This window comes from Nicotiana tabacum, chromosome 3 (genome assembly GCF_000715075.1).
Source record: "Nicotiana tabacum cultivar K326 chromosome 3, ASM71507v2, whole genome shotgun sequence".
In the NCBI taxonomy this organism is placed as follows: domain Eukaryota; kingdom Viridiplantae; phylum Streptophyta; class Magnoliopsida; order Solanales; family Solanaceae; genus Nicotiana; species Nicotiana tabacum.
In genome coordinates, this window is record NC_134082.1 from 61,745,442 (window position 1) to 61,760,946 (window position 15,505).

Below are 15,505 nucleotides of genomic sequence, written 5' to 3' on the forward strand. Positions count from 1 at the left end.
TCTTCATCTTCTTTACATGGGGTTCTTGACTGGTCAACTGTAGCACAGTCAGTCTAACTACTGCTCTATAGAACATTCCTTTAAATTTTGGTGGCACATTCTTATTATACTGAACATCGGAAACAAGCCTCCATTTCATCCATCCCGCTCCAATACGATGTGTGACATCCTTAAAGAAGGAGAGAGAGAGAGAGACTATTCCTTAAAAAGAAAAAAAATATAATCTCTCCGTTTCAATTTAAATGACACACTTTACTTATTAGTTCGGTCCAAAATAATGACACATTTCTATATTTAAAAATAATTTAACTTTAAACTTCTTATTTTCCCAGTTTGCGTTTAATAAGAAGCTTTTATAGTCACATAAATATCCTATTAAACTTTTATCCCTTAAACTTTTAGCATCATATATTTTAATTTTTTTTAATAAACTTTGTGCTAAGTCAAATTACAAAGAAAATCCACCTTTCTCATAACCTTTCTTGTGACTCACGGTGGAGAAAAACGAGTGATCATCTAAAGCTTCTTTTAAGGCATGTGACTCAATTTTGTGGTTCATTTATAACTCTCAAGCAAACATCAAAACTCTTTCTTTTTCTTTTTTTTAATTCATAGACAAGCTCCACTTTCTCTCTTTCCCTTTGAATTTTTTGCATAACAAGTTAGACATATACAATTCATTCGATCAAAAACAGGCCTTTTCCTTTCCTCTTTCCAAAGCTATAAATACGATTTCTCTCTTTTTTTAGCAAATAAGCTTTTTAAACACCTTAAATAACAATCAATAGGATATGTAATTGAGTTTTACGTTTATAAGCTTAGTAATATTTGTATATAAAGACAACCTTTTTGTTGGAAGAGTTGTTGATTGTACAAAAGAATAAATGGAAATGGAGTTTTACGCATACCCATCGCGTGCTTTGCCTGTTTCATCGTCTATTTGTTCGTTTTGCATACGGGATTTGGTAGATAGGGCCAAAGATTTCTTTAGCGTTGCGGTATCTGCAATCATCGGCAGTCTCTTCTCTGCAATCTTCACCTTCTTCTTTGCTTTAGGTGCGTATCGCTTGCTCGCCATTCTCATATTCACTTTCTCTTTTCAATTTGTTGATTCTGTATATTCCTTCATATATTTTCTTTTATTGGGGAGGGGTAGATGATATTTGCTCAGAATTGCGTATCATATAACTTTGCTGCTTTGATAGCTTATATAATTCTTGATGTATGTGTGCATTCTAATATTGGGGTGGGTTGCACATGTGCGATCAGGGGCGTGTAATTTTTTTTTTTTTTTTTTTGGGTTGGGTGGGGGGGGGGGCGGGTGTTTTAATGTTTTCTTGAAACTTTCCTTCTATTACGTCGGGGAAAGGAGATAGTGAGAATTGAACTCACACCGATTGTGTGGGAAACTCCGTTGATACCATTAGTAGGGGAGGGACCAGGAATTTCAGTAAGGGGTTCAAAATATAAAGAAGTAAACATACGAAGAAATCAAGTGATTCAACATTATGTATATATAAAAAAATAATTTTGACCTAGTATATATAGTGTAATTTTCCGGCGATGAACCCTCTTGTCTCCGCTCATGACCATTAGAAGTAAACCTTGGTTTTTTATAATACCTTGTTGAATCTGTTCTGTGACTTGAAACTTAGGGATTTACATTATGGGGAAAAAGAAGCCAAAAAGGAAAAAAATTGGCGCTTCTAAGCATATAATAACGACTGCACCTATTGGTTTCAAAATATGCAGAGATATTAAGCTCTTTTAATGAATTGGCAGGGACGTACTCCACGCTATGTTGGCACCCTGGTTTAGAACTTTATGGGCAAATGGTTCAATATCCGCATAGAGCGGAATGGTTATAGAGACTCATATAGCCAACCCAACCCTGTTTACCCTCTTAAGGATAATGTAAGTTGATTGAGGGATTGGCTATATATGTGTGCGTGTGCAGATTGGTCGGTGATTTTGTTCCAAATGTTTGTAATGTTAAGAGGGGCTGCTTTAAATTCAAAAGTTTGGGCTTTTTTTACCTGTTTGCTGGAATGTGGAACTTATCAGAAATGTGCTGGCTTCTTGCAGTGGGAACCTTATTAGGAGCATTGACTGGAGCTTTGATAGGCCAAGAGACAGAGAGTGGATTTGTTAGAGGGGCTGCGGTAGGTGCCATCTCTGGCGCTGTTTTCTCTCTTGAAGTCTTTGAGTCATCTCTGTTACTATGGCAGTCGGATGAATCTGGAATTAGATGTCTTCTTTACTTGGTAAGCAATATAGACTCTTTTCTCACTGATAATGGTGAGAGTTGGTTTTGTGTTTTCGTAACATCAATGTCTGGGATAATATTAGATCATGTCCTGATCCAATAAGCTTTGTTCTACGTGCCATTCCCCACAAACCAACAACAACAAAAACCTACTATATATGCCTAAGTCCTAAATAAGTTGAGGTCCGCTTTATGAATCATTTATATCCATCCGCTTCAATTGAAACCTTTCATTCCAATTTAATAAATTTGTCTTCTAAGACAAATGGAAGGTTCACTTGCACTAGAAATTCTCTACATCTCACATCTATCCTTATAATGACATACAAATATCTAAACAATCCAAAGGAATTGTTGGCGACAGACGACCTAATGTTAAGTGTACCAAACCCAGCTAGAAGTTACATCCCAATGTACTTTTGCTTCCATTCTGTTATGTTATTCACTTAGTCTCTATGGATTTCTTGAGACAATTCTCCTTTTTACGGTTTTAGGTTCCAAAATATTTCAATCGATTTTCTCTCATTTTATACTCTAAAGTATGCTACTTATACATTCAGTCAGATGTAATCATTTCTAATCTTGTCCTATTTTGTTCATTATATGTCCATTTTAGCATACGCATTTTACGATACTCATCTTGTGGGATTCCCCACACACCGAGTAAGAGAGGAGAGAGAGAGAGAGAGAGAGAGAGAGAGAGAGAGAGAGAGAGGGAGAGGGAGAGGGAGAGGGAGAGGGAGAGGGAGAGGGAGAGAGAGACAGAGACTCAAGATCTTTTGCGTGGTTCTTAGGATATATAGATATATCCTTGACGGATGGTATTTTTAATTTGAGCAGATTGATGTACTCACGAGCTTGTTAAGTGGTCGATTGGTTCGTGAACGGATAGGTCCAGCTATGCTAAGTGCAGTCCAGAGTCAGGTATATGCTGCATGACTGTTAGCCATTGTGAAATTTTTCCAGCAACTTAATTTCCTTCACATTGACTGACACTTTCTTGTTGATCAGATGGGAGCTGTTGAAACTGCATATGACGAGGCCCCTAACATTTTTGATACGGGAGGGGCTAAAGGTTTGCATGGAGATTCTGTTGAAAAGATCCCCAAGATTGTAATTACAAATGGTAGCAACTTGGATGATTGTGGAGACAGAGTCTCTTGTTCAGTCTGCCTTCAGGTGAATTATGTTTACACCTTTTGTTTGCTATTCCTCCTGATATTGAATTACTTGTCGATCCTGAAACCTTTTTTTTCTTTTTTCTATTTCATTGCATACAGGATTTTCAACTAGGGGAAACTGTGAGATGTTTGCCACAATGTCATCACATGTTTCACTTACCGTGTATAGATACATGGCTGTTGAAACATGGCTCGTGCCCAATGTGCAGAAGGGACCTGTAGTTGCTCCGTAAATTATGACAATGTTATATAGTTTCTTCATACTTGCTTGTAAGGTTTCTTTAGTTCTCTTTCTTCACTTAACCACAATTTTCGAAGGAAACCTGTTTATTTAGTGGCAAGTATGTGCCTTTTCAAGTTTGGTCGTTGTAGACAATTAATTACCTGTAAATTGAGTTATCATAGTGTTCATTCTCTGAATCACATGCACCACACCAATCATTAGGCTGATGATACTATAAATCTCTGTAGGAAAGTCATATCGTGCTTAATTTTGGTGATAGTGGTAAAAAGTTCTTATTTTTATCTTTGTTTTTTTGCCAGTAGCATCAGTTGCAAGAAATTGATGCTCTTAGCTCTGATTTTTTAAATTTCAGTAATGACAGTTAGTTATGTTTCCTTCCCTTGACTTTTGGAACTGGAGTAGACATTGGTGGTTGGATATCTGAAGGCTGCAATTTTCTGTGTTAATACTCTTTCATTGCCCTCTGCTGATGTGATTTGGACATTGATACTTGAAAAACTTTTCTTTTTCCCATATGGTGAGAGAATCTTGTCCTTTTACATCATAAAGAGAATAAAGTGAAATCTAATCAGAAGTTTCTATTATGGGCAGTCTGGTGCACTAAGCTCCCGTTATGCGCGGGGTGCGGGGAAAGGTCGGACCACAAAGGTCTATTGTACGCAGCCTTATCCTGCATTTCTGCAAGAGGCTGTTTTCATGGCTGACCTCCTGGTCACATGACAGCACATTTACCAGTTACGCCAAAGCTCTCCTTCAAGAAGTTTTTGATATGCAAACATTTAAATACAAATGTAAAAAGGAAAACCTTTATTTATTTGTAATATATATAATACCCCATACAATTATTGAGTACATATAGATGATATAGACTGGAAAACTGACCAACTCTAGCAAACACTAAATATTGTGGATGAATTTTGAAATTTATCCAATAGAAAATACCTAGAAGCAGCAATACTTTTTTCTGTTTGCCCCGGCTTTTTATTTCTGCTACTGCTTAATAAGAATCATAAGGAGTGGCAATCAAAACAAGATCATCCTTTCTTGTAGCAGAAATTCCAGGTGACTCAGTCATGTCGAAATTCTCATGACTTTGTCCATTAGGGAGTTTCCAATCGAAGTGATAAAGTAACTGAGCTAAAGGTTGTCCAACATTAGCTAAACCAAATAGCATTCCCGGACAAATCCTTCTTCCTGCACCAAATGGTATAAACTGATGATGATTTCCAAGAAAGTCAATAGAACTATTCTCAAATCTCTCTGGCATAAAGCTTTCGGGGTCATCCCAACTTTCTGGATCTCGTCCGATTGCCCATGCATTAACTATGACTCTTGTTTTGAAAGGTATATTGTAACCATCAATCTTTGTATCCTCCATACATTCTCTAGGAACTAATAGAGGAATTGGAGGGTGCATTCTTAAGGTTTCTTTGATTACTAACTTGAGATATTTTAGCTCATCAAGATCAATCTGTTGAAAACCTTTTTTCTCCTTCAAAGCTTGCCTTACTTCAGCTTGTGCCTTTGCTAAAACACTTGGTTTCTTCATCATTTCAGCTAATGCCCAAATTATAGTCGTCGATGATGTTTCAGATCCCGCAGAGAACATGTCCTATATGATGAAGAAATTAGAATAAAATAAGTAAGAATTTAAGTTATATACGTAAAATTCAATGAACAACACAAACTCAAAAACTCACAATCAACATGATTTTTTAGCATATATATTGAGTTGGGCAACAATTATTAAGCTAGTCTTGAAAAGGGAATTAGCTCTTTTAGTTTTTCTAAAGCTTGTAGCAGAAATCTGGGAGTTTATATTTGTCCCTTTATGTAATTATGCATAAGAAAATCTAGTAAATGTGGTGCAAGAATATGTAGTAAGATCATTACGCTTTCTTGTATGTAGGGGCGGAGCTAGAGTATTAGGTACGGGTTCAAATGAATCCAATATCTTTTATTTAGACCTTGTATTTATATTAGAAAATCCATTAAAAAAGTATAAATACTTAATTGTGAACCCAAGTACCCAACAACTAAGACGAACTATGAGTTTGATGTCAAGTTCAGAACTCATAAACTTCAAATCCTGGCCAGAAAATAAAGCAAGGAACTAAATAGATATAGAGAACTTACGATTAATATTGATTTGATATTGTCATTTGTGATAGGAATTTGAACTTCTCCACTTTCTCTAACTCTTAACAATACATCAATCAAATCTTCACCACCAAATTCACCATTACCCTTCTTGCCATCTGCTCTGTTCTTTTTGTGCTCATCAACAACATTTCCCAAAATTTCATCAATCTTACGATGTGCTTTCACCAGTTTAGATTTCGAACCATCAATATCATGAATCATTTTCCATGTAGGGAAAAAATCAGCAATACTAAATCCACCTGCCAATGATATTATTTCCCTCATAAAAATGATCAATTTGTCTTGGTCACCACATATCTTCCCTAAAGCTGATCTACAAGTTACCGAACTCGTAAACCAAAAAATTTTGTCAGTAAGATTGACTGTAAGATTGGGTGTCGTTCGTATAGATGAGAGCATCTTCGAGAGCTCATCTTGGCGAATCGAGCTAAAAAATTTGACCATCTTGGCACTCAAGAGTTCCAATATGCAAATTTTACGAATTTGTCTCCAGTATTCACCGTACGGAGAAAATGCTATGTCCGTGCTGTCGTAGTGAATGATGTCGGCCACGACAAGCTTTGGTCTAGTGGCAAAAGCGAGGTCGTGAGTTTTTAGTACTTCTTTTGCCATTTGAGGTGATGATATGATGAGTGTAGGAATTTGTCCAAGTTGTAAATGCATAAGAGGACCATAGCGTTTGGCTAAATTTTTTAGGCCATGGTGAGGAAGTGGACCTGCCACAGCCAAATGGTGTAAACTTCCAATAAAAGGTAATTTCCATGGACCAGGAGGCAAATTTAGTTTTCTGGTTTTCCATTTTTTGAATAGAAGAAAGATGCTGGAGAGAAAGAGCAAGAATGCAACTAAGTTAGAAAACTGAATCTCCATTTTTAGTTAGGACTTAGGAAGGAAGAAGGATTATTGATGGATACCATATTAATAAGTTCTGTTAAAACTGGTATATATAAAGTCTTTCTCTCATTAAATTCTACACTTAGCATTTGTATAATTAAAGTCTAATTTGTCAGTCTAACTGATCCCACTTGATTACTTCTCTTTTCAAATTTCCAACTTTGACTCCTCTGGAACATCTTATGATTAATTATTCAGAATTAGTTATCTTATCCATTCGTGGAAATAAAAAAAAATATTACAATCCCGGAATTAATTATATCACAATTTTATCATAACCAAACATGAGATAAACTCATTTCAAATTTAATCACGAAATTTCTTAATCCCTTATCCCTCGTACGAATCGAGCCCTAAAATTAAGCATTAGTAAAGGGTGGATATAACTTTATTCTCTCCTACTCCCTCTATCCCACTTCATGTCAAACGATTCATTAAACTATCTAATTTCAGGCATAGAATCTCCAAGTTTTTTGAAACAAAATTTACATATTTAAAAATTACAAAAAATATTACTATAAGTCATAATAATTAACAATTCAGAAGGCATATAATGAAGTTATGTTAAAGAAAAACTTGTTTGACTATAAATTGTAACTGTATCACAAAGAGAGTAGTAAAAATGAATAGTATATATAGAATTGCAAATTTTAAAATTTTCAATACCTGCTGATAGTCAATATCAGGATGCTGCTCCTCTTCATTATTGAACATCACTTTATTTAAGTTTAAGTTCAAAATAGTTTACCATCATTCTGCAAATAAAAAAAAAGCAAGAAAGAAAAAATAATGTAGAAGCAATCTCCAATAACATTTGAGAGAGAGAACCTCATCTCCTCAAAATTTTTGCACTCATTAAAATCTCACCATTGTTTCTTCCTCGCTTCATTTTAATTTTGGACTTACTCATCAGTTCAATTGAATTTTTGTTTTTCCTGTCTACCTTTTATCTTTTTACTATAATTACGTGGACTAAAACTTATATTAATGCACAATTAATAAGTATTAGTCTCTCTTTTAAAAAATAAAATAAAATATTTATCAACAAAATGTATATTTGATTAACCTCTCATTATCATCATAATACAATAAATGGTGGGGATAGGTAGACGACGAATTGATTGCAACGACTAAGTCAATAACACTGCAGCATATCATATATGACCAAAGCAGAATTATTATAGTCATATGTACATGAATTTTGCTGAATGACGATTCTGCATTTGTGTAATTTAATTTCTTTCAACTACTGCTAGCTAGTCATAGATATAAACCGGGTTAATATTTAGTATTTACATTAAGCTAAATAATTTAACTTTAATTAGTAATTACAAAATTAAAGTGAGAATGCACATAATGTGATCGTGGTTAAGTGATAAATATTGTAGTGACGATACTTAAGGGAGATCCTGCCGAAAAATAGCTCGATATCAGGTGATAAAAAGTTTAACACCTCTCGAATTAATTTTTCAATAAAAAAGAAATGAAAAATCAAAAGGGTATATTCAGGTAATAATTGAGACTAATAAACTAGTGGTTCTTTCTTTACATAAAATTAGTATTTAACATGATTTTAATTCAGAGAGAAGTGTATTCACTCACTCTAACATAGCTTAGCAAGCCGCCCCTGAAAGCGGAAGAGTCATAATCAAGAACGATTCTATAACACTGCAATTTCTTATAACTACTGCTAGCTAGTCATATGGTTGTCTATTGTTGCTTGGTTTAGAATTTGAACCCACGTTTTTCTTGTTCTTGGCCTCAGCAGAGTCGAGTCGGATCCAAAATTTAAATTCTATGATTCAATTTTCAAAATTTTAATTAGCATTAAACCCATTATATTTTTAAAATTATGACTTATGGGTTCATATCTACTATTCTTACAATTTAAATGAATTTTTACATATAATTTTTTTTACTTCGCTTCAAAAATTATGGGTTCAATTGAACTCGTTGGTTCAACACTACATTCACCATTGTTGGCCTGGTTAGAGTCATATTCTGGCAGACAACATTATATTAGATTCATTGGCTTAGATCCACCATTTCTAGAAGAATATTCATAATATAAAGCTGATGAATTTTTATAGCGATCCTAAATTAATACTATACTAATTAGTGGCGTAGCCACACTATGCCAAGGGTGTTTAATCACGCCTAATTATGTCTTATATAAAGGATTAAGCAGTCGCTGCAAATATATAATCCGGTTCAGTCCAGAGTCGAATCCCATAGAGAACTAACCTATTTACTAGAACTTTTAACACTGCTAATGATAAGCTCAAACAATTCCCGGATGCAAGATTTTTAATGGTAATGAGTAGTTTTCAGTTAACTAAGGAAAAATGACAATAAAACTAGCAATAATCAAGAATAGAGTTGAATTCAATGGTAAAATGGTCTAGGGTTATTGATTTTCCCAATTGTCGGATTAATTCCTGACACGTTAGCTATAATCTCGCCGTAACACCCTATAAGAAATATGAGTTTTGGGTTACCGCAATTATCTCTCGATGAATTGCGATAATTTACTAGAAGCATTCTCTCGAACTACTCTACTTAATAATTTATGCAACTCAGAATTATCCCACCAAAGATTCGTTATCTCTAACCCTACTTTTAAATTCAAGTCATTAATATCTTAACTTACCCGAAAGTGGTATGTTTCAACAACAATCTAACCAAGTGTTCTTTCTCAAGCAACACTAGATAACTAGACACGATTAATCAAGGGCTCTTTCAATTAATCACAAGACAACACGTAGTTGAACAATCATAGAGTAAAAACGGCCAAATTATATCAAAACAGAGTCAAGACTTCATCCAACAATTGGTTCCATCAACCCTAGATGACGGGTTTAGCTACTCATACTAATAGATAAAAATTCACTGTATAAAGTCATAATCAACAATGAAATTAAAAAGAAGAAGATAAAAACTCTAAGGAAATTCTCTGTCTTTCTTCCGTGTTCTTGCCTTCAAATTCTCTCTAAAAACAGCTACCCCTCTCTTTTGGACGAATTAGGCTTTATATAGGTTTAGGTTAGTCACCCTGGAAATTACATAATTTACCCTGGATTCTTGGCTTCCGTCAACCTGTCCGTGGCCGTGGATTGGACCGCGGATCTCGCCCATGTTCTGTTCACGACCGCGAATCTGACCACGGAGTTGGCACTTGCTCTTCTTTCTCCTTTTCGATCGTGCTATCCATCGATTGGCCTTCCACGCTTCATATTGACTCCAAAACACTCTTTAGCTTCCTCCTAGCTCGGAATGGCTCATGCAAAACGTAAAACTCTTAATTACAACATTTTGTTATCTTTAACATTCAAGCATTAATAAAGTGCGTCCAAATTAGAGTGTAAATAGTAACTAAATTGCATAATTATCATCTACTATCAACACCCCACAGTTAAACCTTTGCTCATCCTCGAGCAATCAAATCACACTCTACAGAGGCCCAACTTCCTCGAGCGACTTCGCTAACTCGTCACACCAAGAATATTCCTCATAGATTGAGTACATTAGTGTAACATCCACACCTCAAGAGTCGACTCCAGTGAGCCACACAATATTCCTAACTGGCTTACTTACTCTAACTCAGAGGTCCAAACTTACCTCTCCTTCAAGAATCAAGTTCCTGCTCACAACTAAAGAGACTCATTCCACAATTAATAAGATGCACACATACTGAGGAACTTCAATATAAACAGAGTTCACTCACCCTCAGAAATGACATTCATATGCCACAAAAAATGCACCATAGGCTTGCCCGTAGTGTACTACTCTACTAATCGAGCTCATCCAGTCTAGGATCAAGTAGCGCTTTATTGGTTGTAATGTAGGCTACAGGATGGGTAGGATACATTTAGATATACGAGTGGCTACACCTCCCTAAGAACTTTAATACATATACTTTAACATTCAAAACCCTACACTTATTTTAAACCATAACTCCACCTTCACATCATTATATATTAACTCCCTTCTTCTTTAAGCACAATTACATCAAGAGCCACCACTTATTAAGGAATATTTTTCACAACAATACAACTATATATATATATATATATATATATATATATATATATATATATATATATATATATATTTTAAATGGCTCTTAGTCCTTTTTTTTCCAGCATAGTGTACCTTTCTCCTTATTTCATTAGCTTCACTCAAAAGCCAAACCAACCACCCCACACTTTAACTTTACAAAGTTCATAACAATTCAAGTGTTCATGAGAGGTGAAAAGGAAATAGATGGTTAATTCAAACAATTGGGTAAGACTTGTAATGTGGTTGCCAAAGAAACAGGTATGATACATAACAAATGGACGGATGAAGTATATATATGGTTCAATAAAGAAATGCCTATATCACTTCCCAGACTAAACAAGACTATTATTTCGTTTTGCAAACACACGAGGGCAAGTTCCAGGCATCAAATGTCGTGCACAGAATGCAACAAGCCTCACACACATGGCACATGACTCACTCCATATTGGGTTATCAATCACTCTAATCAGGGTACTTAGCCAAATTAAGAACATACAGTTTAAGGCATTCCTACAAGAGTCGACAACTGAGCCTAAGCGGCACACCAAAGTACCTGCTATATTCAAGGCATTATGACATTAAGAGATCCTATTTCTATTTCCTCCCATAACCCACAAGTTCATACTAACAAAAAAAACTAACTACACCTGGTTCAAATGAAACTCTTAGAAAAGAACCATGACTTAAAGAAAAACTAAGGGGGAATTGATACACTACTACAAAAGAAAATTTTTTTGTGTTTTTTTCCTTCGATTTTAGTCCCTGAAGAAACTCGTCGAATGATATCCATCGTCGGGAGAAGTCAAAAATGATTTAAGTAAATAAACTACGAAAGTATTCTACATACAACAAACCAACAAAGTATCCCCCACCCCACACTTAAAATGATGGCATGTCCCCATGTCATACAAGATAAAGTAATGCGAGGTAAAGGAACTTCCCTGGAAGATCAATCTTGATTGGAGACAGTGCCGGGGTCGAGATGACACGCCCTCCCTAGCGCATGCATCCAACCCATGAATTTTTTCTCTGACTTTGCATTTTGGGTGGCTAAAGCATCAACTCTAGTCCCCAACTCCGCAACGGAAGTGCGCAGCCCTGCCATTTCCTGTTCTAAGGTTGTCATCTGCGTACTCTATCTGACTACAGATGAACCTTCAATCGTGGCTACTTGTTCCCGTGGGGGTGAGGTGGCCTAACTTGTTCCTGTGGGGTTGAAGAAGGCCCAACTTCCCCCTGCTCTTCATCTATCTCCTCTGACGCCTTAGAATCATCACTATAGTTGAACTGGGTACCACCATGTCTTTCCTAATGATCACTTTGGATACCCGAAACTTTGCTTCTTTCTTTACCTTGCCATCCATATTGGGGTTCTCTAGCATCCCTACGGCCCGACACAATCTAGTGAACAGATATGGGAAGAAGACCCATACCTCCTCAGTGTTGAACGGATGAACATCTCAGATTGAATAACCTTGGCCACATCAAAATCTTGGCCATTCACGAAGCACCAGATCAAAGCAACTCCCGAACCATTTATCTCAGTGGTGTTGTAGGACGGCAACAGTCTACTAGTGATGATGTACAACCAACACTTCCCTTCAAAGGTGAGTGAGACTGAGTGCAACTTCGATCCTGGTACAACCCACACTACCTCTTTATCTGGTACACAGATAGTTCTGAAAAACAATTGCCAATTTGTTGGTTCTCGCCAGTAAGTATCATAGTAATCCACCTCCCTAGTGAATGCAGGCAAGCGATACACGCTCCTAATGGCTTCAATCGAGGCATTCACCCTCTTTTGTCGCACAATACAAATGTAATCCTCATGTTCAAAACAGTTGGCGTAGAATTCCCTAACAAGCATCAAGGTACCGTCCTCTAGCTCTTTGAAGAATATGTCTAGCCTGAGCCTAATCAACTCCCTATACATATTGGGGCACTCAGCTTGGAAGGATCCCTTGTCAACTTCCCTTTCCGGTACAGGCTTTCTAATAGCCTTCCAATTGAAACGGTCTTGGGAAGCTCTGGAGACAAACCTGTTGCGATCAAACTGAGCTGAACTGGCTGGTGCCGTGCCCGGGACGAGCCTTCATGACCACTTGATGAGGTACCGGTAATGCGTCTCTCCTTTGAATATCTCATGGTATCTACACAACAACCACCACTATAAATAATCGGCGGAATGTGTAAACCAAGGGCAGTTACTCAGGCTTCACCCGCACCATTGATCACAATTTATACTAAAAAACTCATTGTGAAAATTCAACAAACACCTATTGTGCATAGGCCCCCCAGTGTACCCAAAGACCTAATTAAACTTCCATTCTTCACAATTCAACATTGTCTTCCCAACCCAACCAAATCTAATTTTCCCACATACCAACATATATACCAACAAACAAAATAAAGATAAGAGTGCCCATAACTTCCACTATCTTACACTTACAATATAAGAGAAAAAAGAATGAAAAAAATTGAAAAACAAAAAAAAACTAAAAATGAAAGTAGAAGCATGTACTTACTTGAGAATCTTGTGAGGAATGGAGCTTGGGTAGTGATTGAGTAGAGAAGAGGGAGAAGAAAAGGAGATTTGGTAAAGTTAAAAAAAATTGGGGAGAAGATGGGGGAGGGGATCACTGGCTTTGATTTGGGGAAGGGGGAGGGTTTAAGATTTGTTTTTGTTTAAGGGGGAAGGGAAAAGAAGTGGGGGAGTGGGCGGATGGGGGGGGGGGGGATTAATTAAAAAAAACTAATTAAAAAGGGGAGAAGAGAAAAGAAAAAAAATTATTCTAATTGAACTTGAACGGCGGCAGATCCGCGGTCACGTTCGCGGCCGCAGACAGAACTTATGCAAAATCCGCGGTCGATCCGCGGTCATATCCACGATTTTTTCTTCTTTTTCGCACTTTTGCTTCTCTCCGGGCTAATTTCGTCACCGCTAGTCCTTCCGCTGCGCATACCTTTATTCCTGCACCTTAGTAGATCGATTATTATTGTTACCATTTAAAAAATCAATTAGAAAAATAAGAACAAAGAAAAAAATGATGGGTTGCCTCCCAAAAAGCTCCTAAATTAACATCACGACACGATGATTTACAACAAACCATAGGTTGCCTCCCAGGAAGTGCCTGATTTAGTGTCGCGACACGATGCGAGCTTTTATTATTACTCTTTGCTCATGTATTGGGGCTCTTCCAAAGATATCACCACTCTATCCCCCTTTTCTTCGACCATTCTAAGGTAATGTTTCAACCTTTGCCCATTCACCGTGAACTTATTTGTTCCATCTTCGGATTCAAATTTTACAGCTCCACTTGAGAACACTTGCACCATTCTGAAGGGTCATGACCATCGGGACTTCAATTTACCTGGAAACAATCTTAGTCTCGAGTTGTATAACAACACTAGATCTCCGGGTTTGAAGTTCCGATCTAGAATATGCTTATCATGCATCATTTTCATCTTTTCTTTGTACAATCTTGCATTCTCAAATGCATGGAACCTGAATTCCTTGACTTCATGTAACATAGTGACTCTACTAGTGCCTGCGGTCTCTATATCTAAATTCAACTGCCACAGTGCCCAAAGGGATTTATGCTTGAGCTCTACCGGAAGGTGACATGCTTTTCCAAACACTAACTTGTACCAATTGGAGTTTTAAATGTTGTGCGGTACGCCTATAATGCATCATCCAGCTTCTTTGCCCAATCAGTCCTTGTTGCATTCACTGTCTTGGTTAGGACACTTTTGATTTCCCAGTTAGACACTTCAACTTGCCCGCTTGACTGTGGGTGATATAGGGTGGTCACCTTATGGCGAACTCCATACTTTTCCAACAGTAGTGCGAACGCTCTATTGCAAAAATGGGTTCCACCATTACTGATTACAGCTCTTGGGGTGCCAAAACGTGTGAAGATGTTGTTTTTTAGAAAGTTTGTCACCCCTTTTGCATCAGTAGTTGGGAGAGCCACAGTTTCAACCCATTTGGAGACATAGTCAACTACCACCAGTATGTATTTTTACCATACAAGCTGGCGAATGGCCCCATAAAGTCAATCCATTACATGTCAAATACCTCCACCTTTTGAATAGTAGTCATCGACATCTCATGATGTCGAGATATGTTGCTTGTCCTTTGGCACTCATCGCAACTTTTCACCCAAGCATGGGCATCCTTGAACGGAGTTGGCCAATACAAACCCGATTCCAACACCTTAGCTGCTGTCTGAATCCCTCCAAAGTGTCCACCATATGGTGAAGCATGGCAAGCCTGCAAAATAGAAGGTTTATCTTTCTCGGGGATACACCTCCGGATCATGTTATCTACACATATTTTAAAAAGTAGAGGTTCATCCCAATAATAAGACCAACAATCGCGAAAGAACTTTTTCTTTTGAATTGAAGAGAGTTCATAAGGTACAACACCGCTTGCTAAATAATTAGCAATATCAACATACCATGGTGTCTCCTCCATTGTCACTGCTAGTAACTGTTCATCCGAAAATGTTTCTGTTATATCTTCAACCTCCACCTTCTTTTTAGCTTCTTCCAACCTTGAGAGGTGGTCTGTTACCTGGTTCTGTGTCTCTTTTCCGTCACGGATCTCCAGATCGAATTCTTGTAGCAAAAGAACCCAGTGGATCAAGTGTGGCTTTGAATCCTTCTTTGCTACCAAATACCTAATTGCTGCATGGT

General features: G+C 37.0%; 2 protein-coding genes across 2 annotated transcripts; one reads left to right on the forward strand and one right to left on the reverse strand.

Annotated features, from left to right (window-relative positions):
• Positions 1-745: 745 nt before the first annotated feature.
• LOC107777211 (NEP1-interacting protein-like 1) lies at positions 746-3,867 on the forward strand. The gene is made up of 5 exons (XM_075249494.1): positions 746-1,056; positions 2,086-2,264; positions 3,107-3,190; positions 3,278-3,445; positions 3,547-3,867. The coding sequence occupies exons 1-5, from the start codon at positions 885-887 to the stop codon at positions 3,667-3,669; spliced, it is 726 nt and encodes a 241-aa protein (XP_075105595.1). The 5' UTR covers positions 746-884; the 3' UTR covers positions 3,670-3,867.
• A 782-nt stretch (positions 3,868-4,649) lies between these two features.
• LOC107777210 (premnaspirodiene oxygenase-like) lies at positions 4,650-6,749 on the reverse strand. Its single transcript, NM_001325232.1, is given in 2 exon segments — positions 4,650-5,303; positions 5,828-6,749. Coding segments are annotated over 2 exon segments (1,512 nt in total). The 5' UTR covers positions 6,725-6,749; the 3' UTR covers positions 4,650-4,688.
• Positions 6,750-15,505: the final 8,756 nt, after the last annotated feature.